The 24,515-nt window shown below is 33.6% G+C and overlaps 2 protein-coding genes across 6 annotated transcripts in view; both read left to right on the plus strand.

Moving 5' to 3' along the window:
- Window positions 1-340: 340 nt before the first annotated feature.
- Window positions 341-17,571, plus strand: LOC110457939 (baculoviral IAP repeat-containing protein 7-like). Of its 5 annotated transcripts, XM_021509437.1 has the most exons (18): window positions 341-653; window positions 1,370-1,876; window positions 3,565-3,657; window positions 4,433-4,561; window positions 4,930-4,955; window positions 5,107-5,179; window positions 5,563-5,993; window positions 6,362-7,198; window positions 7,311-7,477; window positions 8,408-8,540; window positions 8,953-9,113; window positions 9,438-9,495; window positions 11,940-12,086; window positions 12,441-12,527; window positions 13,136-13,222; window positions 13,432-13,569; window positions 14,139-14,201; window positions 15,892-17,571. In XM_021509437.1, the coding sequence occupies exons 8-17, from the start codon at window positions 6,601-6,603 to the stop codon at window positions 14,195-14,197; spliced, it is 1,635 nt and encodes a 544-aa protein (XP_021365112.1). In that variant the 5' UTR covers window positions 341-653; window positions 1,370-1,876; window positions 3,565-3,657; window positions 4,433-4,561; window positions 4,930-4,955; window positions 5,107-5,179; window positions 5,563-5,993; window positions 6,362-6,600; the 3' UTR covers window positions 14,198-14,201; window positions 15,892-17,571. The 5 variants fall into 5 exon arrangements, with proteins under 5 accessions (XP_021365112.1, XP_021365114.1, XP_021365111.1 ...); XM_021509439.1 differs by lacking the exon at window positions 1,370-1,876; XM_021509436.1 differs by lacking the exons at window positions 341-653; window positions 1,370-1,876 and adding an exon at window positions 1,214-1,342 and having other exon boundaries at window positions 5,107-5,183.
- Window positions 17,572-18,706: 1,135 nt separating this feature from the next.
- LOC110457936 overlaps window positions 18,707-24,515 on the plus strand; it is a 31,446-nt gene continuing 25,637 nt past the window's right edge. Inside the window, exon 1 of the mRNA XM_021509426.1 lies at window positions 18,707-18,776. The gene's annotated coding sequence lies outside the window, so the exon portion shown is untranslated. The remainder of the gene's footprint in view (window positions 18,777-24,515) is intronic.

Here is a 24,515-nt window from a genome sequence, read left to right on the forward strand (position 1 = left end):
CAAAGCAAACACTTTACGGACGACCAATAACCGAACACATAATAATTATTGTAACTTGATTGACATCATAATGATGTACATGGATTAGATGTACTAGAGCTCAAGGATACTTAAAAGAGCAGTTTTGTGTTTTAAAATAAAGCATTCTTTGTCATTACGACATGGGTATCCATTCATTATTCGGAAGTGTTTCAACTTTAGGTCAACAATGAAATTAAATACCCAAAATGTGTTATGATTGACTGTCTTCAATTTAGATTATCTATAAATCAACGACGAATGAATAGCATCTACACTGCTTGGTTATGACACTTCACAGCTGCACTTGGTAGATGAATGTAACGTCCGAACAAAGGTTGTTGACAAGTGTATGAGTGTCGGCCAATCTACATACACTATGAATATCTGTATCAAGAAAAATAGTTGATCTGCTAGTTACAAAATGTAAAACATTGCCAGACTGTTGTAAAATGATATAACTTTGTTATTAACTTAGGTATTTACAAGCAATAGTAATATGTAAAATGCCAACATTTAGTCGAATCGGACGTGCCAGTGATTACACCTAACATCGCTACACATCAGAGGGTGAGATTACTCTGATTTGCATGATTGTATGGATAATAACACACAATATACATCCGGCAAAGGAGGTAAGATTTTAAAATCATTGTAATCGCATTGAGTCATTGAGCTTCGAAATTGTGAATAAAATAGCTCTGAAATTAGTTGTGTAGCTAATCAGTCTAACTGTCATTACATTTAGAATAAATCGAGAAGCTCCACATGGTATATGCCGGTACCTATAAATATCTTACTGAAATTATCGCTTTGTATAAAGAACGCAGCTGGAATAGAGCATTAGTTGTAAATCATCAGTATAGTGGATGTTAATATGTAATCTGGTATCCATGGTCCAACAATCGGTACAACAAATGGATGTTGAAAATGGAAACAAGAACAACAATAATATATATGCTGCATTTGGCGAAGGTTATTTCCAAAAAGCTATATTTAACCATTAGCCTGTTTTGACAATCCTACGCGTCAGAATATAGTTCTATGTGCAAACCTTTTTAATAAACTATAAACCTTATAAGTAAATTCCTTTCATCACTTAATTCAAAATAGTAAGTGTTTAAGTTTATATATTTAACAAAATATGCCAAATTACTATCAAATCTAATTACATGTATTTGACAGAGGTCCCGTCAATGCGTAATGATTTTAGTTGATATGCTGATACTTTGAATCGCCGAATCTAAAATTTTGGAGGGTAAACAAATGCAGAGTTGTTGTGTCACCACTTATCCTGATGATGTAATATATCAGCGCAACCTATGTAAGTTATACTTAATTGCTGTTGCAGATGACCACGATTCTTAAATATTATCTACTTATCGCTTGGCTAAAGTTTGGAATTGGAGACGCTAACACGTGTTCATTTGATCTGTGTTTCCCCCGATCAAATAGCTTGAATTGCTGGCCAAATTAGTTTGCCAGCTTCCATGAAAATGAAAGCTAAGTATGAAATTAAGCAATGAGTTTCCCAACACAATAGTCTCCCAAAGATTGATAAAAGAATATTATTCTGATCAGTAGATTGGGTTGATGACTAGGCAGGATTTTTCTCGAGGCCGGCGTATCGTTAAGCTAACCAGGCTTTGCCCAGACGGGCCACTTGCTTTTTTTTCCAAAGAAGTTTTTAATTAGTGTTTTGATCGGTTAAATCAGTAAAAGTGATATTTTTCACTAATGAACAATTTTGAAAGTTTTCATCAGTGAACATGATGTGTTGATGGGATAACGTCCGAACATATTCCGCATTCCGAGTTAGTACAACTCGTACATGATAGCTCATGAAGACAGAGAAGTGGTTCGTATTATATTTACAATCATATCTTTTTATTTCACTGATTACTAACAAATGTTATATACCATAGATGTGTCTTTAATCTTGTTGTGAATCTATCAATATGATTCGACCGCGTTCAGGCCTCCCTGCCATAACACATGATTCGCCAACTCTTTCTTAGCCACAATTTGGCAGTTTTATGATATGTAAATAATAGACATATATTCATGGCAGCACAAATATAAACGCCCCATAGTGATATACAGTATTTGTTCTGTAACGTGTAGTATTGTATAACCTTTTCGTTACTGCGGATTCTAAATATAGTCGAGGTTATTTCCAAATAGCTATTTATAGCACAAAACTTGTCACGCACTCAATTGCTAAAAGGAATCTGATTTATTATAAATGTTAATTACACAAAACAATATTTTCAGACATTTAACTGTACATTAGCAAATGCAACGACCACACTTATCGCATACACAGTTGTAATGGAGTATGGAGTAATAGATCACTAACGTAAGGATCGTAGGCCGTTTCTTTGACTCATCAAAGTCGTGGTTGTCGTTTACCGTAATATATAGTGTAAAGCGCATTTGATTACATTGATTTAGTACCCATATATGGCGTACTGTCTATATGTTATTTATATTAATATTTAGCAAAGGTTATGTCCAAAAATATTATGATCAAGCTGAATGGTAGTTAATCTATAAAATGGTCGTCACTTATGAACTTTCGCACTACATACAAGCTTGTAGCCTTGCTCAAGTCCTAGCTATTGGTTTTTGTTTTTTGTTTCATTTCTTTTGCGAGCTGTGCAATGATCTGGATTTCAAGTGTTGTATTTGTTAGTGTATATAAATAATTGTTCGGTGATGAAATGTTTAGCTGTTTGAAAACGAAACAGAAACCAATGCATTCAACTGCTTAGAGACCTTACAATTTGGAGTAATGGTGCACACAACATCTAGTCACGGTATATAACCAGGTGTCAAGAAACTTGTTACCTGTTGTACTTTCCTATCCACAGTCCTTTTTGCGTCTGTCCCCTGTTTTCCGCAATGTCAGATCCATACACAATTCAATTTGTATTTGCATCTAGCTATTTATTATATATATATATATAAACTTCAACGCTAGAACATATTTAAGGAATACAACTGTTGTTTCTCTTGTAGTTTGCATTAAGGAAATGTTGAATATTTGTGTATTGACATGGACGGTTTTCGAAAATATGACCAATGTTGTTGTCCGTACCGTCGTCTTATTCATTGATTTGTAGCCAACGGACCTATGTCTGTCTAGATCCAACTCTTGTAATTTACTATTCTGTTGTAACTAGCGAATTGACTAATAACTTATGACACGTAGCAGATTTAACAATTAATTGTACTGTAGGTTGTTTACAAATGAGTATGGATTTACAATACATAAGAAAATATCCTTGTATGTACTAAATGAATACATCCTTACAATTCGGTATCCATTTCTTAGCAATGTTTTTTTAAGAATGAAGAAGATTTATGCATAGAAAAAATTGTATTGTATTACACATTCAGTTATTTTGACTCATTAAAAAGACAATGGAAGGTTGTTTATTATAGCATTACCAGGGGGCAAACACTATTGTGAAGTGTAGAGTTGGCTTCAATTACAAGGTTAATTAATTGAGATACTATGTTTTTATTTTGCTGGTGTTGAAGGCTTGATCAACATTAACACCTGACTTGGTAAGATAGCTGGCGATACTAAAATGGGACAAAGAAAACACGGTGTTGACAGGAAAGCTGTACCAGGTAATACTGATAAATATATTTATATTAATTTACGAAACCGTATTTCATAGCCCAATAAATACCACCAATTCTCATGATTGGTGATCATGATATTTTTTGGATTTTATATGCATATACAGAAGAATAGATAAATGCTCCCAGACAAAATTTGGGAAAAGCTACCAGTTAAACAATCTGTACTTATCATGATTATGATAAATGATTTAAATACAAGATTTTTTTTCGAGCATTTTTCAGGTATTCTGTTGATTTCTTCAAAGAAGTATCAAATAAGCCAGTTCTAAGAATAGTAACTGGAACTTGACAATTCAAAGGAATTGTTTTTATTTAAACCCAAAGTTTATGTAACATAATTATCAACATGAAATGAAATTTAACAAAATAGACTAGACATTAAGTAATATTATTGATTGTGTTGGAATAAATTACATTATTAATGAATCGAATATGATTTTTTCTTTTTTATATGAAATTTACAAGATTCATACAGAACTAAAAGCTGTAATCAACGAGTCAAATCGATATCAGCAATCAGAATGAAACATCTTATTTTCAGAATAATCTATCCATTGAATAATCAAAACCATATTCCGTCAAGAAATTTCATAAAACACAATATGAATTGTTAAATTTCAAGAGTCCATATGATGGTTTATTATTTGAAGTTAAACGTGGGTATTGCTGTTTAATATATATATATACATATGGAAATTTTGAAATTGATATCAATATCCTTGGAGTCTTCCTGATAATGATGTTGTTTATTTTCTACCAGGAAATCATTCTGCCCGAAAAACAATTCACAAAAACAAAGTAAGGAAAAGAATTAAAGCAAAAAGGAGAAAAAAGCGAAAAAAGAGTCATAAACAACAGGATTGTGATAAACATGTTGGGGATTCGAAAGGTAAGGCTCTATTGAAATGCAAATTTGTCATGCAATATGTATTTTGAGAGTGCAAATCTAACTCAAAAAGAAATCGAAAGTTTACTTGGTGTTGACGATAAACAAAAATATAAGCAATTGCAACACTTCCGATATATCTGTAATGCTATTAATAAATTCAGATTATATTAATTGTCGATTTACAATCAATATAAGAGCGAGGTTATACTGTGAGGAAATGTCTTAACCTTTTAATTGCTTTAATTTACTTTTACATCGATGTACAGCATTTCCAGATTTCATGGATTTTACTCAATGAGAATTATATTATTATTTTTTTTAAGGAAAACACTAAATAGCTTTTTTGATCATGTTTATTGTATCCACAGGTACCAGACATGGAGAAAGTACTAATGTAAGTATCAACATAGCAATTTCTGAAAAGATTTTGCTTTCTAAAGAGAAATGAAATATGATGGCCTAATGGTTTCGGTGGTTGAAGATAAAGACTTAATTTGTAATTATATATGTATATGTTAAATTGGCTGATTTTAAATTGATTTCAGAAAAGAATGGGAAATAGCAATGGCAGTTCGAAGCAGACAGACGACTGGAGTATTGACAAAGCACATCAGAATTGTAGGTGGGAAGATACAATTTATATATTTTTTTTTTGAATACCTGTATAAATGATTGTTAGATGCATAATCTTGTCGATTGTATGTAACAAGGTATAACACAAGCATTTTTATCGCAATGATATAAACGTGCCTTTAAAAAGCTAAATCGTTACTCGAGATATTTTCCCATCATTATTTCATAGATAATACAGAGACGTCACTCTGCATGTCACCTGTGATACACTATTTCACGTTTCGTCGATGGGCATTCACATCATCTTTTCATTGATTTGGTTAAGTGTGTGATTCTTCTTTTTTTGGAGCCCCAACATTTAATGTCTGGATGTGAGCAATGAAATCTAGATTTACTAAAATTCATTCTAGTGTTATTCTTTTATTCAGATATGATGAAAGATCTTCGTGACAAACAAAGGCCAATGATCAGCATGCTTGATGACTTTTTAACGCCAGAGAAGCATGATACATGGAAACAATTTCTAAACCTGATGGAAGGAATTGTGCATATTCCACGTGGTTCGTTAGAAAAGGCTAAAGATATTAAAGATATAATGTTTATTTTGAAGACAGAAGGATATTATAAAACACGCATCCAAGCTCACACCTGTCTCATGAAAATTATCCGGAGAATCGATTCGAATTTTGCAAGGAAAGTTGACCCTATTTTCAAAAACATTGTTAAATTAGACCAAAAGAGTAAAGCAATTAAGGGACTAGCAGAGAAAGAAATGACCGAAGATGAAACGGTATTTCAGGCTGGACAAGTACTGTGCACATGTGCCCTCCATCAAAACCAATCGATCTAGAAACGGATTGTACGTATACATTATCAATGCATATTTAGTAAATGAATTATTTGTTACCATAGTGACAAAGAAATATATCAACAAAATATTTTAAATATCCAGAATGAACAATTCAGTAAGTTAAAATTACAGTTGTTGTATGCATGACTTCAACGAACTAATCACATTATAATGTCAGCGAGAGCCCACTCATGGTATTACAGATGTAGATGAACGTACTTTGGATATATAATTTAGAATAAACAAATATACATCAGATCCTTTTTATTAACTTGTTTATACTGCGTTTTTTCTAATGTCTTAAATAAAATTTCCTGTCAAACGTGTATACATTTTATTTACAGTCTGTCTATGTAACTGTTGTTTATTCTCCCTAGATATTTATCGGACTGAACAAGGAAATTCGAATATGCGATGTGCAGTGGAGAGGAAACAGAAACATAGATTAAATCGTAGGACTGGTGAAAAGGAAACAATCGACAAACAAAGTTTACAAGGAAAATCAAATGCCTTAAGAAAAAAACAGAAACGAAGAAAAACTTCAGCAGTTAAAAGAGTTAGAAGTTTATGAATAAATCTAACGGCAACAAACCTTACAAATAACAGAGTAAATGGAATGATGCATCGGTTAGAAAGTTTTGGTAAATGGCAACATAGGAAAGTCCGTACAGGTCCGTTAATTGACGGTGGTTTTTCCTGTACGGATCCTCGATCCAGTGTAGTGGAATGTAGGGAATGTGGGATTGTACTAGATGTTTCGGACTTAAACGTTAAAAATCCACTGGAATACCACAGGACAGTAGCACCCGGCTGTAAATTTGTTCATGAAGAGGACACTCGTAACACTAATAGGCAAACTATGGATACACCCAACACTTATATTCAACCGTCTTCAGGACATCATCCAAATTGTGACTATAGAAAGATTGTTCTAGTACCGTCAGCCAGTAATCTTCAACCTATAGATACTGTGTCTGCTACAAATTCATTCACTGAAGGATTAGTAACTAAAAACAACCAGCATGACGCTGGTGCACTAAACGAACAAGAGAAAGAAAACACCATGCCAAGAGATGAAGGTGGTAATCTTATATTTTCTACGAGAAACCCAATCTACACAGAGGAGAACGATCGACGTGAAACATTCACAGTCTGGCCACATCGAGCTGCACATGATATTGATATTTTGGTTAACGCCGGTTTCTTTTACACAGGTATAACTTTAAACCTCACTTTAACGAATAAAATATGCGTAATTGGAAAACTGTATTCTCAACAGTAGATTTCAGATCTGAAATTAACTATTACTTTTCCTTATTATTTAAGGTACTGAAGATATTGTGAGATGTTTCTACTGTGATATCGGACTTGCGGAATGGAATCCAGATGAGGATCCCTGGGTAGAACACGCCCGTCATGGTCCGGAATGCCCATATCTAAGGGACAAGAAGGGTCAATATTACATCAATAACATTCAGGCGCAATGGGCACGGGTAAGCTATTGCAACATTACATTTGTTTGTTCTTCCATTTTCCCTGTCATCGTAAGCTCACTTTAGTCTTGCCTCGCCATTCTATGTTATGAATCATCCAATATTGTTCGGCCGCGTTCAGGCCTCCCCCTACTATAACACATGATTTGTCAACTCTTTCCTCTTTCGGTAGTGCACTTTTTTATCAATTTAAAATTCAAATTACAAACTCAAAGGAAAATATGTAAAGAAAAAAAAAGTGTAGTGATATTTTGGTCACTTTACCAGTTGTGATGAGCCATTGTTTTTTTTCAAAGAACTCTTGGGTTATAAAAGGACGAAATAGCTGTAGGGTTTAGTGTCATTCGTTTTTGGCATATTGAATCTGCTACCAAATCGGAATAGATTTAAGCAAATGTGTGTGTCTTGCGGTAATTTTTCTTCCTTAGTTCCCGAGGTTTGTCGTTACCGTGATGGCTAAAATTATCTTTGTGTGTAATACTGTAGCACTGTTCAACATACAAAATTTACTCATTATTAATTTTATATAGCCAATGTGAAGGGGTGTTACGCATTTCCTCTTTTGTTTCAAGATTAGTTATACTTTTTATTATACTGTATCGTTTACAAAATTATATAGATGCAATCACATGTGTGCGCCTTACGATTATTAAACAAACTAGAAAAAAGACACCACCTTATTCACGAGTATAAACGAATTTCTGAACATTTCATAGATGCGTACCATCAGTAAAATACAATGCTAGAGATATGGCTCAAATGATTTCAGGCCAAATTTAATCACATACAAATGTAACATTAAAAACATTGTCATCTGCCGTGGTGTCCCATGTGACTCGTTACACAATATACATTTTTTTTATTAATTACAGCGATAACAAAGACGTTATGTAGGCCACCATTTGTGAGACATCATCTACATTGTTTCAGATTTTTACGCCGAAACATCCTCTTCAAACACAATCAGAATTCAGAAGAAGAACTTTTGAAAATGCTGGCTGGCCGAGGGAAACCGTACTACAAACACCAGAACAGCTCGTAGTTGCAGGCTTTTTCTACACGGGTCCGTAAATACATCATTAATACTTATCATATCATATAAAAGTTCATAATTTTTTGTCAGATTATAGTTCCAATTTTGATTTTGTGTGTGTTTACACTGTAGTATAATCATTTTCAATCAAAACAGTGTACTTTTCTTATTTGTACCGTATTTGACTTCACACAGATCAATTTGAACCTTGGACCAAAAGAAATAAATTTTGAAGTATATGTTAATAATATTTGCATCTCACATTCACGAAAAAATGACGTCAATTGGCATATGTTAAAAGAATGTTAATGTCTGATTTGTAGGTCAAGCAAGTATTTCTAAGTTTTAGACAAAACTGTAGATTTTCAATTATGAATTTTCCGTCAACACGTATATATTAATTCTTTATTGATTGGTGTTGAACAATGATGTGTTTCTGTAGGGATGGGAGATACTGTCCGGTGTCACTACTGTGACGGCTGCCTTTTGAAGTGGGAACATGCAGATGATCCCTGGGTAGAACACGCACGCTGGTTTCCGTATTGCAATTTTGTACTGAAGATTAAAGGAAGAAAATTCATTCAAGCTTCTACTGCTAGAAGTGTCAGTAATACATATAGTTTGTCATGTACTGGTTATTGAAAGAACTTGATTTATAACTAGAAATACTGAAGGGAAGCATAACGGTTATATTTTTTTTTTTTTTACTCATTTCTGTTTGAAAAGTCATGGTAAATGTATACTAAGTGTTTTTTCTCGAAACACCTGCATGAACAATAATCTTGTACCAACTCCTGTAATATATCCATAAATTGTGATACTGAAATGTTTGCGTTATGTCTTACGATGGTGATTTCATATTTCCATAAAGATCTTTGATGTTGATACAAAGTGAGGATATTGGTATGCTTATTAATTTTTCACCAGGCCGCATGCGGGCTACAAACACCTGTCACCCAACCTGCAGCAGCGCTGGGCAACGAGGGTGAGTGTAGCAATATCAAATATAGCTATTCCCGTATAGCTCAATCAGCTTGCTCTAGTATGCCATGAGTTAAATAATGAGATATGGAAGACGAAACCAGAGTAATTGTAGAATGTTTCAAAAATAAATATGATAATGCTATTTTAGCTTATTTTGTGACCTCATTGTTCAATAAACTTCCTTTATATTTTAATTTGTTGTTATAAACATGCGTAACGGAATTTTAACGATAATTTGTTTTCGCCTTGAGGATTATTCCAAAGATAATCAATTATTTATATTTAAGACTTATTGGTTAATCTTTTGAGCTAAACGAACCATTAATGGTATGCTCATTAACTACCAAATTTTAAAACTTTCCATCATCATTGTGTGTCTTGCTTTATTTTTCTTCAAGATACAAAGTGGTAGGCTCTACTTGTTGATTTCTGAGTCCTCAAAGTGGTAGGCTATACTGGTGGATTTCTGAGTCCCCAAATTGGTATAAAACTGGTGGATGTCCGAGTCCCCAAAGTGATAGACTATACTGATGGATTTCTGAGTCCCCAAAATGGTAGACTTTACTCGTGGATTTCTGAGTCCCCAAAGTGATAGACTATACTGATGGATTTTTGAGTCCCCAAAGTGGTAGGCTAAACTGGTGGATTTCTGAGTCCCCAACGTGATAGGCTATACTGGTGGAGTCCCCAAATTGGTATACTATACTGGTGAATTTCCGAGTCCCCAAAGTGGTAGGCTATACTAAAGGATTTCCGAGTCCCCAAAATGGTAGACTTTACTCGTGGATTTCTGAGTCCCCAAAATGGTAGACTTTACTAGTGGGTTTCTACATCCCAAAAATGGTCGACTCTACTAGTGGAGTTCTGAGTCCCCAAAGTGGTTAACTTTTTCTGGTGGATTTCTGAGCCCAGTTCTTTCCCCTGACTTTGATAGCCACAGTAGTCTCTTTTGCATAATAAACACACTTTATTCATCACTTATGTGAAGACCAATTCGGATTGCCACCTTTTGTTACTCTTAGCATCACTTATGAGTCTTGATTAACAAAGCGCATGCATGTTGCTGTGTATTTATTGTTTTGCATATTATATATAATACCAAGTATTAAAGGTACCCTTACCTGTGTAATACGTTCATTATACATATTTGGTTAATTTACATCTATCATAAATAGAGGTTTGCAAACAAGTGTCGTTTTATTACTTTATCTCGAAATGGATAAATTACTTTAAAGGACACAATCGTTTTAAATGGAGAAAAAAAAACCATAAAAAATACATTGTCACAAATGCACAGTTCAAGATTTATTTAAAAACTCTTGTTCTAGCTCCCCGTTAGATTATAATAGGTCGCCTGTCCCTATCGTCTTGTTGCTATAAATAATCAATACATGACTTCACATGCTGCAAAAGGACTAAATAGCATATTCTTTATTAAATTTGCAACGTATTCCGGTTTTCTATGATTTGTTGTCTCTATTTATATATATTCATAAATAGAGGATATTTAATGGTGTCTTTAGTAATACCAAAAATATTTCACGAGAGTGACTAATATCAAATTATTAGCCACACGAGTGAAATATATTTGGTATTACTGAAGACACCATTAAATTTTCTATTTATCGCATTTTTAAAGCATAAAACATGAAAAATGTGTTGCATTAAAAAAGTGCGGGAATTAGAAGCTTAATAATAAACGCCATATTCTTATGACGTCACGTTTGACAACAAGGCTGCGCCCCATTTTGAATTGGATACTCAACACAATTCCGACGTTTTCTGCTATTTTCTGTTATGATTGCTTATACAAATGTTATTAATTGAATATTTATGTAAATACTTAAGTTTGTGCATCAAACATTTACCATAACAACCACTTATTCTACAGCAGCTTCATTTTAATCTGAACAAAAATATCGTTGCCTTTGAATGCAGCGATAAGAAGATACCGTTATGATTGGTCAATACCAAAAAGTGATATTTTCACACTATGAAAATATCACTTTGGATATTTGTCACAGTGTGAAAGATATCATTTTTATCAAGTTGATAGAATCCGAATTTCACTGGCAAAAATGTAATAAATGGATATATATCAAAGTAACACTATCCTTGTGAGATAAACAAGTGGGTTAAACAGGCCTTTATTTAATTCAACAAGAGTAAGGTACCCTACAGAAAATGTCGCAGAAGTCAGGTTTTAGTAATGAGTTGTTTTTGTGATGACAAAAACTGGATCGTCAAGTTTAAACTGATATTGGACAGCAACATTATTGTGCGTTATTGGTAATTTATTTGTTTATAACAATATTTTTACAGACGGATTTTAGGTTTTTCTTTTCTAATATTAAGTCATAATACGCAAAAGTTCACATGGATATTTTAAGGTTGATCTTGATCAAATACTATGATCCAGCTACTTTTAATTTCATTATGTTTCAGATACTTGGATAATTAGCTTCGTTGATGCATGTAAAATATTGGAGCAAAGAAACCCGATGCATTCTGCTGCAGCCAGGAGTATGAAGGAGATGGGATATTCAAGAGCAACGATAAGGGTGGTTATCAAAACATTTATAGATCTTACAGGTATGAATTGTTGTTTTACTTTTAATTACCGGCGTATTCCCGATGTATTTATCCCTTTTAAATAGTGTTCCTTCGATTCAGATTTATTTTACCAGTATTGATATAAAGTTTAAACAAATTAAGGTATCTAGGAAGCTGAAAATGTCAATGACTTTAAGTCTGAGGAAGAATGAACACATATATTACATGAAAACAAAGCCTTGTACAAGGTACATCGATTTACAAAGTGCTTGTCTAAATGCATCTCAATTCCAGTATATTAAAACAATGCCAATCTCAAATGCAAATATAGATTGTTATTTTATGTGAGTTTGAGGTTACCAGAATATTAGTACAAGTAAATTCTGTGAAAAGGGAGACAAGACTGTAAGGCTGCAGACCTGATGGACATAATCATTGAGATGGAAGAGGCAGGTCAGTTGTTAACAGATAATGATGCCAGTAAGTACATAATCCTGATAATCCCAGCCCTGTTATGACAGGCTGTCATTCATAAATATATATTTATAAATAAATATAGCATTTACTTTTTGTATACATGACATTAGCAAAAGGAAAACATTATGTAGTGACATAGTTCAAATATGTTGAAACAGCATAGAAGTTAATACTTCAGACTGGTATTGACGTGATAAAAACATCCTTATTAAAAACATGAAAGGATGTGAAACAATTTAACACTTATCATAATCTCCATTTACTGAGTACACTGTGTCAGCTTATTAAAATGTAGATATTTTGGTGTATTTACTTATGTTTCATAAAAACAGCAGTGTTTTGGGGTTGCGTCTTAAGGATTATATTTGCATCTAGATATGTGTACCCTAAACGAAATAAACTTGTTCAAGAATACCTCAAACTAACTATTTCCAATATGTGAAAGGTTTCGATAAAAGTGAATTCAGGTAATGTTATTGTTAATATGAAAATAGCACATGCATGCCGTGTTAATGCCGTTGAAAGAGATATTAGGAAATTGTATAAACAGGTAATTTTACTATTTGTTTTGATATGATCCTTTAAGAACTATGATGTGTTTTCATATACAGGTGGATTGGCATCGAACGGTTTTCCAATCAAAATGATTAATGATGATGATGATGATGATGATGATGATGATGATGATGAGGTTCTTGGTAAGTATACAGACATTTGAGAATTAGTTATCCTACATGTTTATTGATCGTTGTAATCATTTTAGAAACGTTATCTCATAGTGAAAGTAAACATTAATTAATAACTCAACAGGTTAGTGCTATTTGACCACAACTGTCGGAAAGTGTATTAGATCACACACTCTTTTAACTTATAACAAAACGTATTACAACATACTTTTTTGTTAAAGCTGTTGAGGCGATCAGGGAAGAGATCGAACACCTGCGGGAGAAGACCAAGTGTATCGTTTGTGACGAGAAGGACAGATGTATTGTGTTTCTTCCCTGTGGGCACATTCTCACGGATCAGAAAGACGAGGATGAAACTGGTAAGTCATCATCATTATCATAGTAGTGTTGCTATAATTAATTTGAACTGATTTACATTCTTTGTTGCTACCATATTGTTACTATATATTCTGATGGGAGATACACATTGTAATGAACATGGCTATTTGACGGTATTATACGCAATATTTACATGCACAGGCAAAGAGTTCAAAGAAATGTTTGGTCATTTATTGTGAAAGTTTGAGTAAAAATAATCAAAATATATATTCAATATACCCTTTCATATAAGTTTAACACAACAGCAAAACATAAAAATACACTGTAACCCCTTGGTATTTTTAGAAACATTATGCTTAACACGTTCACAGCGATTTTAGAGGAAAAACGTCATAAAACGTAATACGTACATGTATTTTCATTTAATACCTGCTAATCCCCTAGGTAAAAATGATCAGATAATGATCTTTGTTTAAGACACAAGCATGGAATGCGATCAGTAAAACGTGCAATGTATTACATTAAAACGAAGATAAATAATGATGGCATTTACATGTATAAAACACATGATTAAACTGAAGTAATATGTTGAACTTGTTATATATCTTAGACACGATTCCCTGGCCAGACGGTATTGGTACAAAGGCCGATGATAAGGGGGAACTATAAAAATGTATGTAATTTTTACTTTTTAACTTCTTGCAAATTACAGAGAACACAATATTAGCACAATTTTTATCCAGTGTTATATTTTCCGTTTGCTTAATGCGTTTCGTCTATTACTTAGATTACTATTACTACCCTTCGATTTGCAGAAAATTTGTCGATGGGATAATTTAAATTGATTAATTAAAGAGGGAAAAGTAATTTTATTAACAGCTTCAGCCATTGCCTTATGTGACGTCAGATACCACGAATGAATACTCTTAGTATACATATTGGTTTCTGTTATATCAATTTATTGTTATTTACGTCTTATATCAAAATAAAACCTCGAATTGTGCTCAGTTAAATAATATCTTAATTATGTTTCTTTAATGAACAATTTGTGTGTCGCCTGCGAAAAGCTGATGACACATAGGTATTGCTTTGTCGGCGGCGTTGTCCGAACGGATGTTATCGTGCGAAGGTCAAAGGTCAAGGTCACTGTTACTATAAATAGAAAATCTGTTTTCGTGCGATAACTTGAGTTTCCTTAGGCCGATCAAACTAAAACTTCATGCAGTGCTTCCTTACGAAAACTGCTTTTGGGATTGCTTTTCAGGTCTGAAGGTCAAAGGTCAAGGTCACTGTTACTATAAATAGAAAATCTGTTTTCGGGCGATAACTTGAGTTTCCTTAGGCCGATCAAACTAAGACTTCATGCAGGGCTTCCTTACGAAAACTGCTTTTGGGATTGCTTTTCAGGTCTGAAGGTCAAAGGTCAAGGTCACTATTACTATAAACAGAAAATCTGTTTTCGTACGATTACTTGAGTTTACTTTGGCCGATCAAACTCAAACTTCATGCAGTGCTTCCTTACCAAAAGTGCTTGCTTGGGATTGCTTTTCAGGTCCAAAGGTCAAATGTCAAGGTCACTATTACTATAAACAGAAAATCTGTTTTCGTACGATTACTTGAGTTTCCTTTGGCCGATCAAACTCAAACTTCATGCAGTGCTTTCTTACCAACACTGATTGCTTGGGATTGCTTTCGGGTCCGAAGGGCAAAGGTCAAGGTCACTGTTACTATAAATAGAAAATCTGTTTTTGTGCGATAACTTGAGTTTCCTTGGGCCGATCAAACTCAAACTTCATGCAGTGCTTCTTTACCAAAAGTACTTGCTTGGGATTGCTTTTCAGGTCCGAACGTCACAGGTCTAGTTCACTGTTACTATAAATAGAAACTTCACTAAAACTGTATACTGGACGGCTTCGATTTACCACTTGACCCACCGTGTATACCTCTGAAATGTCGTCTTACTCCAAAAGTTATTGACAACACTAGCTGTTTAACATCATAATCCACAAGTTTATTCATTTATTTATGGGAAACCATCCGACAAATCATACAAATTAAACTTAGAATTGAGACAATGAGTATCCATAGCAAGTTCCTTAAAACTCAGAGTATTCTTCCCAGAATAACAGATTATATAACAAAATGATGCCATCCAAAAACATAATCGATGACTATTGCTTACTTTTAACATTATTTCTTGAAATGAAAAGTGTATCTATTTCTTTGTAATCTCCCAGCTTCCTGCGCAGGCGACACATCCGCTTCCGTGGAATTCTTGTATGTTATAATAATAGGATTTTGAATTCCCAAATCACAAAAGAAAAGAGGAGTTTCCTTTAAAAAACTGTTATGTTTTGTTTCAGGATCCAGCAAAAACAGTTCCAAGCATTCAGAAACCGAGTTTAAGGACAATGATCTGATATAGCATGGCTGTTGTTTCGTATAAAACGTGTCATTCACCATCAGTATATACAGCGAACGGTTAAATTAACCTCTAAAGTAAAGTTAAACTACATTTACGTTTTTATATACATGTGGACACAGCATACTATACCATCGACAATGTAATTGACAATGTATGTTAAAAGAACATCGACCTTCCATACACTTTCATCTGCTCTATACGTTGGTGAAGAACCATTGTAACACAATCAACAGTGGGATGGGCAAGTGACGAAGTGGATAACGCACTCGCCTTGCAAAACTACGGCAAGGATTAGATTCACCGGTCTGACGTGAAAAGGTACATTGTATATGGTCACCAGTTCGACCACGTGGATTTTTTCTTGGTGGAGACTCCGGTTTCGTTCCACATGAAGACCGTCGCGCGCTAACATGCAGAGCAACAAGAGTGATTAATTGAGGTTGTTTTATATAATTGTTATGAAATAAACAAAGACTATATATGTATATTAATCAGTAATGATCCACGCGTACAAGGATAAGTTTGATTTCCGATGCAATTGTTTGCACATTTGAAAATGATGAAATCGTCATAGCATTACGACTTTCATGTGACGAATCAAAATGGCACTCTAAATGTAGATTTTTCAAAAGTGTAAAATAATCAAGTTATTAAAGATTGATAAGGAACAGATTTTAAACGAAATATATGTAGACTTTATATTATTTGAGAAGTTTAGAATATTATTATTTGGTTACCAGTTATCACGTTTCAGGTGTAGTGGTAGATATCAGGGTATTGAATCTACAAGTATTTAACATGCAGAGCAAATATTATTTTGTATCAGATACGTAAAAAATATATACAAGTAATCATGCGATATCCTGTAAGTTAAAATGTGTATGATCTTAGTCTCTTAACCGTGAGTCTTTGAAAAAATATAGACAATTTAAACATAGAATGTAACCTGTTTCTCACATGAATGCTATACACGCCTTTGAATATGTTTCATTAAGCGCCAAAAGTTCTTCCAGACCCTTTTATGGTATTTCGTGAATGAAATGTTGCATATGATAACGTCAGCATCGAATTGCGACAGTAATCTTCTCATCAATTCGAAATAAAAAACAAATTCCAAAAATGATTAGGGGACAATTACAGATATGAGATATGAGTGTAACTTAGCAAATTTATTAATGGAACTGAAGAAGACAGGATGATTCATAATTCAATGAAACGGTTACAAAGGATAGTGTACTGTGAACGAAAATGTGAAAGCGCAAGCGATATAAACACACTTGTTTGAGAGAATACCGTACGATTTTAAACGACAGTTTAAATGTATCAATCATAAATCACCGTTTACTTACAATCTCATCAATTTATCAAGCATTCCATCACTAAGATCATTTAATCAATTGCCCATGTTTTGAGTGAGCAAGGGTCCAATAAATTCAGCCAAAGAAATATATGTAAATTGTAACAGATATGCTGACTTTGGAAGAAATGATAACTACGTTGTGAAATTATAAAGGGTAATAACCACCAATATGCCTTATTGATTTACCAGTGTTGCATTGTATAAATGTTGTCAAATAATGTGTAATTTTATTATTAATGAATAAAATATTAATTGTTATCATTGGGTCTTGTTTTCTTGGTAAAAAATATATATTATACTAACTGTGAATCTTAAGCATGATGAAAATAATGTTTTAACTAACTTGCAACTTGTGATGACTATTGCGTGTACTTATGGGAATATAAACCAGCTATGATATCGTTAATGCAATTAATCTTTCATTTGTTCTTGTTCTGTATTAAAGTTTTCATGTAACTAATAAATAGATCTAGCAAATGGTTCAAACTGGTTGCAAATAGGGATATTTCAAATTTAATAAAAACAATTGTATATTTTTTAAATATTTTTTGAATATTGATTCCTTTCACATGGGGAAAACTGCTGTCGCATCAATAGACAGACACAAGCCAATGACAGCTGCTTTTATGGTGAAACTTATCCCGTATTAAGTGGTGGCCGCTAGTATAACATAACCACAACTACAGAGAGGACAAGTTTATCAGTAATTAACGAGGGCATTTAATTATGCCACATATTTATTTCACATAATGATTTTTGCTTTGACGTCTGAAACTTTAAACTGACCACTCAATATCTGATCAGACAATCATCAATATTTACCCGTTTATAAGTAACACCCTACGGATACTCCATATCAGTTATATAAATGATATTTCACTCGACGTCAAATATCATGAAATGGTGTTGTTATTATTTTACAATCATAATACTATTATAAAAAATACTTAAGGCTAAATTGAATTTCGTCTAGTTATGTTACGCTGGTGGTTAACATGTACTATATACATCAAAATCCAGATTTCTCGAAAAGCATATGCAAATATCGTGCAAAACGTAACGCTGAACAAGAACAAAATATTCAAAATATCATGAACTACGATAGAAATTGATAGGATGGAACATTTCGGAATGATTTTTGTCCACCTATAGAGAATCTATTTTGTATTGTTTCTTATCAAAAGAGGATTTACACTTATTTCTTTTCTCTGTTTCTTTTTATTTAGTTTTCTTGAAGAATCAGTATGCATTATTGCATTTTTATTAACAATAGTAAGAGGTTGTTTCAGCCATAAAATTATGTGACTCGATTTGTATGAGCGTGGAAATACCCTCCCCTAAAAATAGATTATTTTTTTTTAATATAGATAGTTTTCTGTGCACACACATCCGGGTTAACCTTAGATATTTGTTACTGTTGCACGGTGCGTTGACTATTCTACACAGACCATGGGAATAATAAGGTATGTATTTTTTTTTGAAGATTTTGGACTTCTCACTTATCAGAATATATCAATATTATTATAAATTTAAATGTTCACTTCTTATCGCACAAGGGCCCTCGTATATGATGCCAGATTTAGTCTGTTTCCATCGCGTTGGGCTTCCACCTCATCCGAACCTGATCATGTAGCCCCCTCTGCCAGCAGCCGATTCTATATCAATGAGGCCCTGACCAAACAGCGCTGACTGTTTAGTACTGCAGAGTAGTGTATCAACCCTGACCTCTGCTATTGGAAGATTTGTTCTTTCTTTTCTTTTAAAATTGTGTATTCCTTATCTAAAGTGTACATATATTTACGTACATGTATCAATAAGTAAACAACTATGTATCATACATAAATCAGTCCGTATTTACTCATTGCACTGGTCATCCAGTTTATTACACATACTATTATGTGTTTTCCCCCTCGTCTTCTGCAAGCTCGTACACGGGTATACTGGTTGTTAAAATACCATATAGTAGACCGGAGTGCTAGCATTCCGATCAAATTTGTATCAATGTTGTATTACAATATTTAAAGATAAATATGGTTACTACACCCTATCAATATTCTAATACATATGTGCAGCTTCACGACTGCATACATAAATGTGCTATAAAGATTACAAACGTTGATCTGTATAATATTTTACATCGGGTAACGTATAGATCTATTACATATGAATTGTACGCTTTTGAGACTAGCATAAATTTGTGCATGAGTATGTATATATTGGACTAGATCATTGTTAATAATGAGCATATGTAATGTGTAATATGGTATTAAACACTCATGCGTGCAGAAGGTAAAATTGTTATGGTACACATACAATAATTTGGGAAATAGGGGTTGTTACAATATATATTTATACAGAAGGAGTCGTTATCATATGCATTGCTTTAACATGACAAGTGCCATAATTATCTTCTCCCAAATCTCCATGTGTGTTACCCACCTAGCTCACCTGTGCTCGTGAAATCGAACCAAGTCAATATAAAATGCCCAACATGCATATATGATCTATTCATAGTACATGTAGCCGCCATGGCTGTAAAGTTTAAAGTGTAAAGTCAACTGCTTGCAAATTTGTATATATTGTTCAACAAAGCAAACTGTGTGTTATGTAATTATTTTATTATTATGATTTAATTTACGTGTATGCTAGTTCTGACTTAATGTCACCCACCTCCCCCGTTGGCATTTCTCCCCATTCGCAGATCCCTGACATCCGCGAAGAAAAAATGACAAACAACTAAACATCCAAACTCTGTGCACTGTATGATTACAACTCATTTAGAAGTTCAATTTAGTATCCAGTGATAACGTATCTTATTCATGTTTATTCCACGTACGTACCTCGGCTTGATATATCCATCATATCCACTTTAACAAAATTAAAATGTAAAATTCATTCTAGCCAAATCGTACAGTGTGTAACCCCGTGTTATACTTTATCGAGTGGATACACGTAAAGAATTTCGTGTTATTGCTAGCATTTATCCTATCTGACTAGTGCTTCTGAACCATAAATACATAACTTTTCTTATACAGAGCCATTCTGTCCAGGTCTGTTTATAACGCTTTATACCATTCTAATGGTAAGGATCAGAGTTTCCGGTATTACTCCTAGTCGCTCAAACGTTTTGAAAGCATGAACATCTATATATAGCTGTCATGAAGTTATCAAACCAGGCTCACGATGTTCTCCACATGGACCATATATGCTGTCGTTTGGTAAAATTTGTGTTTATTACACCTGTAATGTTTCTTGTTTGTTTTTGTGTTTACTTTTTTGTACTTTTTTTCATTTCTTACTTATGCTCGATTGTGAGGACAATAACAATCCGTATCCGCACAAACATTCGTTTCGAACAATACCAATGTCTATGATTAGCTTACAAGTACTGTAGCTATGCCCAACTAATTTTTTTAAAACCAAAAGTGATTTATTTCTTGTCATTTTCCTAGAGACTACCATAACCTGATTACAAAACAGCAATCAGAACCATGTTATCTTCAAAATTGGATTTTTACGAATTTTTTGAAATCGTGAAATTTCACAATTGTTTTTTAGCATTTTCCTGAAAACAATCAAAAAAGCGTACAAGGTCAATAACATGGTATATATGGGAGAATTTGTTTTCTCTTTTTTTACCACAATTTCAGAACCAATCTATTCTATTGTAAAATGAAAGATTTCCATGCTAAATATCACCCCTCACTCCGGAGATGATGCTAAAATGTTACTTCACAAAGAGTTACCTCCCCTTACAAAACACAATGAATGACATTAATAATCTCATTTAATTATATATATTGATGCACCAGTCTCAGTGGTAATTACACATCTTCTTTCTTATCGTTCGCCTTTACACTTGAATACCAGTCTCCTCAACAAATCTGGTGGTCTTCTGTGCTAAGGGCATCCACTGGTCCACATAGCTTTTCTTTGAGTGGTAACGTTAACACTCACTCACTCACTCACTAACTGTTGGTGAATGCCATATCTTATCTCTCATGATCAGTGCCTGATGGATCTTCCATGACTGTAAGAGGTGTGCAGTATCCTGCTCTGCTTCTCCACAAGGACACATTGGAGATGAAACAACTTTCATGACTTTGTATAGATGTTGATTGAGTCTGTTGTGTCCTGTCGGAAGATGGTAGTTTGGTCAGATCTTGTTGGTGGTAACTGTCTTGTTGCTGATGGGTGTTGAACAGAGATTTGATGATAGTCTTCATCTCTGTGTAGCAGACTGGATTTTCTTCCTGTTATTGTTCAGCACCATTCTTTGCTAATTTATCGGCTTGTTCATTACCCCAAACTCCACAGTGAGAAGGAATCCACTGTAGAACTGTTGTCAGACTTTTGATGGTGTATAAAGCTTGTTCAAGTTGAGGTTAAGCTTGTCGTTTGTCAAAGCTTGTAGCACAGAGAGGGCATCAGTCAGGAATACTACTTGAGTTGTGTTATCAATTTTGTTTTTGATGGAGTGTGCAGCATGAATAAGGTCTTCTTCAACTTAGTAGTTTGAACAATGTAGGCCTGTTGGTATTGCTTCTGATTGTTGATCTCAGTTGGGGTACTTAATGTATATACCAGCCCCTCCTTTTATTGTGGCATTTGCTTACCCAGGAGTCTGAAGGGTACTTGTCTTCAAGCATACTCATTGTAATTACACATGATCTGATATGTTTTAGTCAGATAAATCATTAAAATAATATTTAAAAACAAAAAATTGTATTTGTACATGGTGTATGATCTGACAAGTTTTATTTATATAAAAAAAAAAAAATGATATTGAAAAACAAAAGCATGTCATATCAATTAGATATGTTTAATGTAAACTATGTACAGACCAACCATTGTATAGTTTTTGTATGTCAGACAACACTGAAACTCGAAATAAATTTAAATTTAGGTCTATTCAATTTCTAACTGTATCAGCGTATGTAAACTAAGTCAAGACTGAGTGACAGTAACTTAATTTAAAAGTTTAATCATTTAGAAACAAGTAAATAGTACCGAAATTTATACAAATATACATCATTTAATGTTTAAAATATATACAGAAAACAAAGAGAACAGATACCTTTACACGATAGGTAAACAACCGTTAATGCAATATCCTTCTAGCGAGTTTTGTCTGGTACAGGTGGGATTTGTTTACGTTTTCGAGGCGAGGTGTCCGCCATATTGGATTTACCGTTATACTACCCCTTGGGATTTCAACAGCATTTTTCATACCAAGAACGGTTTTGACAGATTGGCATATATATATACTTATTTTAAGGGATAATTACTGAACATTTGTATATAATTTTGATGGATGTACTCGGTTTTATAAGGAAATTGTCGCTTCTGCAATATTTCACAATCTCCGCTCCTTGCGTTTCCGCCATGATATTTGTAATATAGACTGTAGTAAAGTGACGAGGGATATCGAAGATAAAATTCCTACCATGTATCCATTTCTATAACATGGACAAGCACGATAAAATCACCGTTCTACCGATGGTATAAAAGTGTGACGAAATTTTGGCGCGGCGCGAAAATTCAATTGGAGTTATCTCCCCTTAGCTTGGGCATAGCTACTTCAAGTAGGATTGGAACTCCAAATCATTATTTGACGTATTATTACATTTATTTTACATGTTAGATCTATATCTTGCGGAACCCATAGTCTGGGGGTGTGTATATCATTCCATGTTCCTTTTCATATTCGATAATGACTGATTTTAAACAGATGTACATGTACAGTGTCCAGCATGTGGGGTCCGTATCAGATGTACCTATGTATTTACAATATTGTGATCTCTTCCTGTCTCTAAACTCACCAAATTTAAATATCAGCTTTCAATACACGGTTAAAGGGATACTCCTACAGTTATGTGTAGTTGTGCATCCTAATCCAGGACCTAATACAAGTAGTGACCAGTATATTCTGACAACATTACACTCTCTCATATAAATGCTTGTTCACTAAGGAACAAAATTGATATTATTGATGCTGAATATGGAGAATGTGATATTGTCTGTGTTAGCGAAACTCATCTGAACACTTCAATTACAGATGATGATATTCTGACTGAACATTTTTCTAATGTTTTTCGAAATGATAGACAACACAGACGAGGAGGAGGTGTTCTTATATATGTAAAAAGCAATATTATTGCAAAACGCAGAACTGATCTTGAATCTGATGATGTTGAGGTTGTCTGGGTAGAAATCAAACTACAAAAAAAACTTATACTTGTTGGGTGTTTATACAGGGCTCCAGATTCTATAGCCAATTACTGGAGCAAGTTAGATGAAGTCCTTGAAAAAGTCTGTGATCTAAATAAAAGGGTATTTCTGCTTGGTGATATTAACCAGGATATGTTGAAATTAACCCCTAATTCCCATCTGAAAAGATTAATGACCAAATATGGATTGGAAAATATTATTAATGAACCTACTAGAATAACCTTCACATCATCAACTTCCCTCGATATAATATTGACAAATGATACAATTAAAGTCTTCAATGTAGCTGTTCATTCTCCAACTTTTAGTGACCACTGTGCTATAAGTGCAACTATTTCATACAAGACACTTCGGTAAACTGCTTTTAAAAAAAGACATTGATATATTTTAATAATGCAGACTTTGTTAATGCTTATCATTATCTTTCAGCAATTGACTGGGAAGATGAGCTCGGTAACACAGATACTATTGAAGTTTTAAATGAAATTGTTTCTAGTAAAATAATGACATGCATTGACAAATTTGTACCACATAAGACTGTAGTAATAAGACCAAATGATAAAATATGGATGAATAATGAAATTTGCCTGAAAATGAGACAGAGAAATAGACAACATTCAAAGGCTTAACAAATTAATACTCCCACTTCATGGGGGAAAATATAGACAGCTACGAAATACAGTTATTACCATGATTAAAAATGCAAAACAAAATTATCTTTCAAAATTACAAAACTCTCTTACTGACAAAAGCAGTCCACCTGGAAAATGGTGACGAATAGCCAAATCTGTTATTAATTCAAAAAATAAAAATGATACTGATTATCCTTTGCAAATTAATGGTGAATTGAAAGTACATCCTTTAGATAAGTTTGAATCATTTAACTCTTTCTTCACATCTATTTCTACAACTGATAAAATTATTGAAGACGTCCCATCTAATATTCCTCCTTTCCCCCATCAACAATCAAA

Source organism: Mizuhopecten yessoensis, unplaced genomic scaffold (assembly GCF_002113885.1).
Source record: "Mizuhopecten yessoensis strain PY_sf001 unplaced genomic scaffold, ASM211388v2 scaffold9385, whole genome shotgun sequence".
NCBI classification, from domain to species: domain Eukaryota; kingdom Metazoa; phylum Mollusca; class Bivalvia; order Pectinida; family Pectinidae; genus Mizuhopecten; species Mizuhopecten yessoensis.

Bases quoted from the DNA above. Each gene is read 5' to 3' on its own strand.
- LOC110457939 (XM_021509437.1), top strand. From the start codon at position 6,601: ATGATGCATCGGTTAGAAAGTTTTGGTAAATGGCAACATAGGAAAGTC. The intron at 7,478-8,407 runs GTAAGCTATTGC...ACATTGTTTCAG, and splicing joins TTCAGGCGCAATGGGCACGG to ATTTTTACGCCGAAACATCC. The intron at 9,114-9,437 runs GTCAGTAATACA...ATTTTTCACCAG, and splicing joins AAGCTTCTACTGCTAGAAGT to GCCGCATGCGGGCTACAAAC.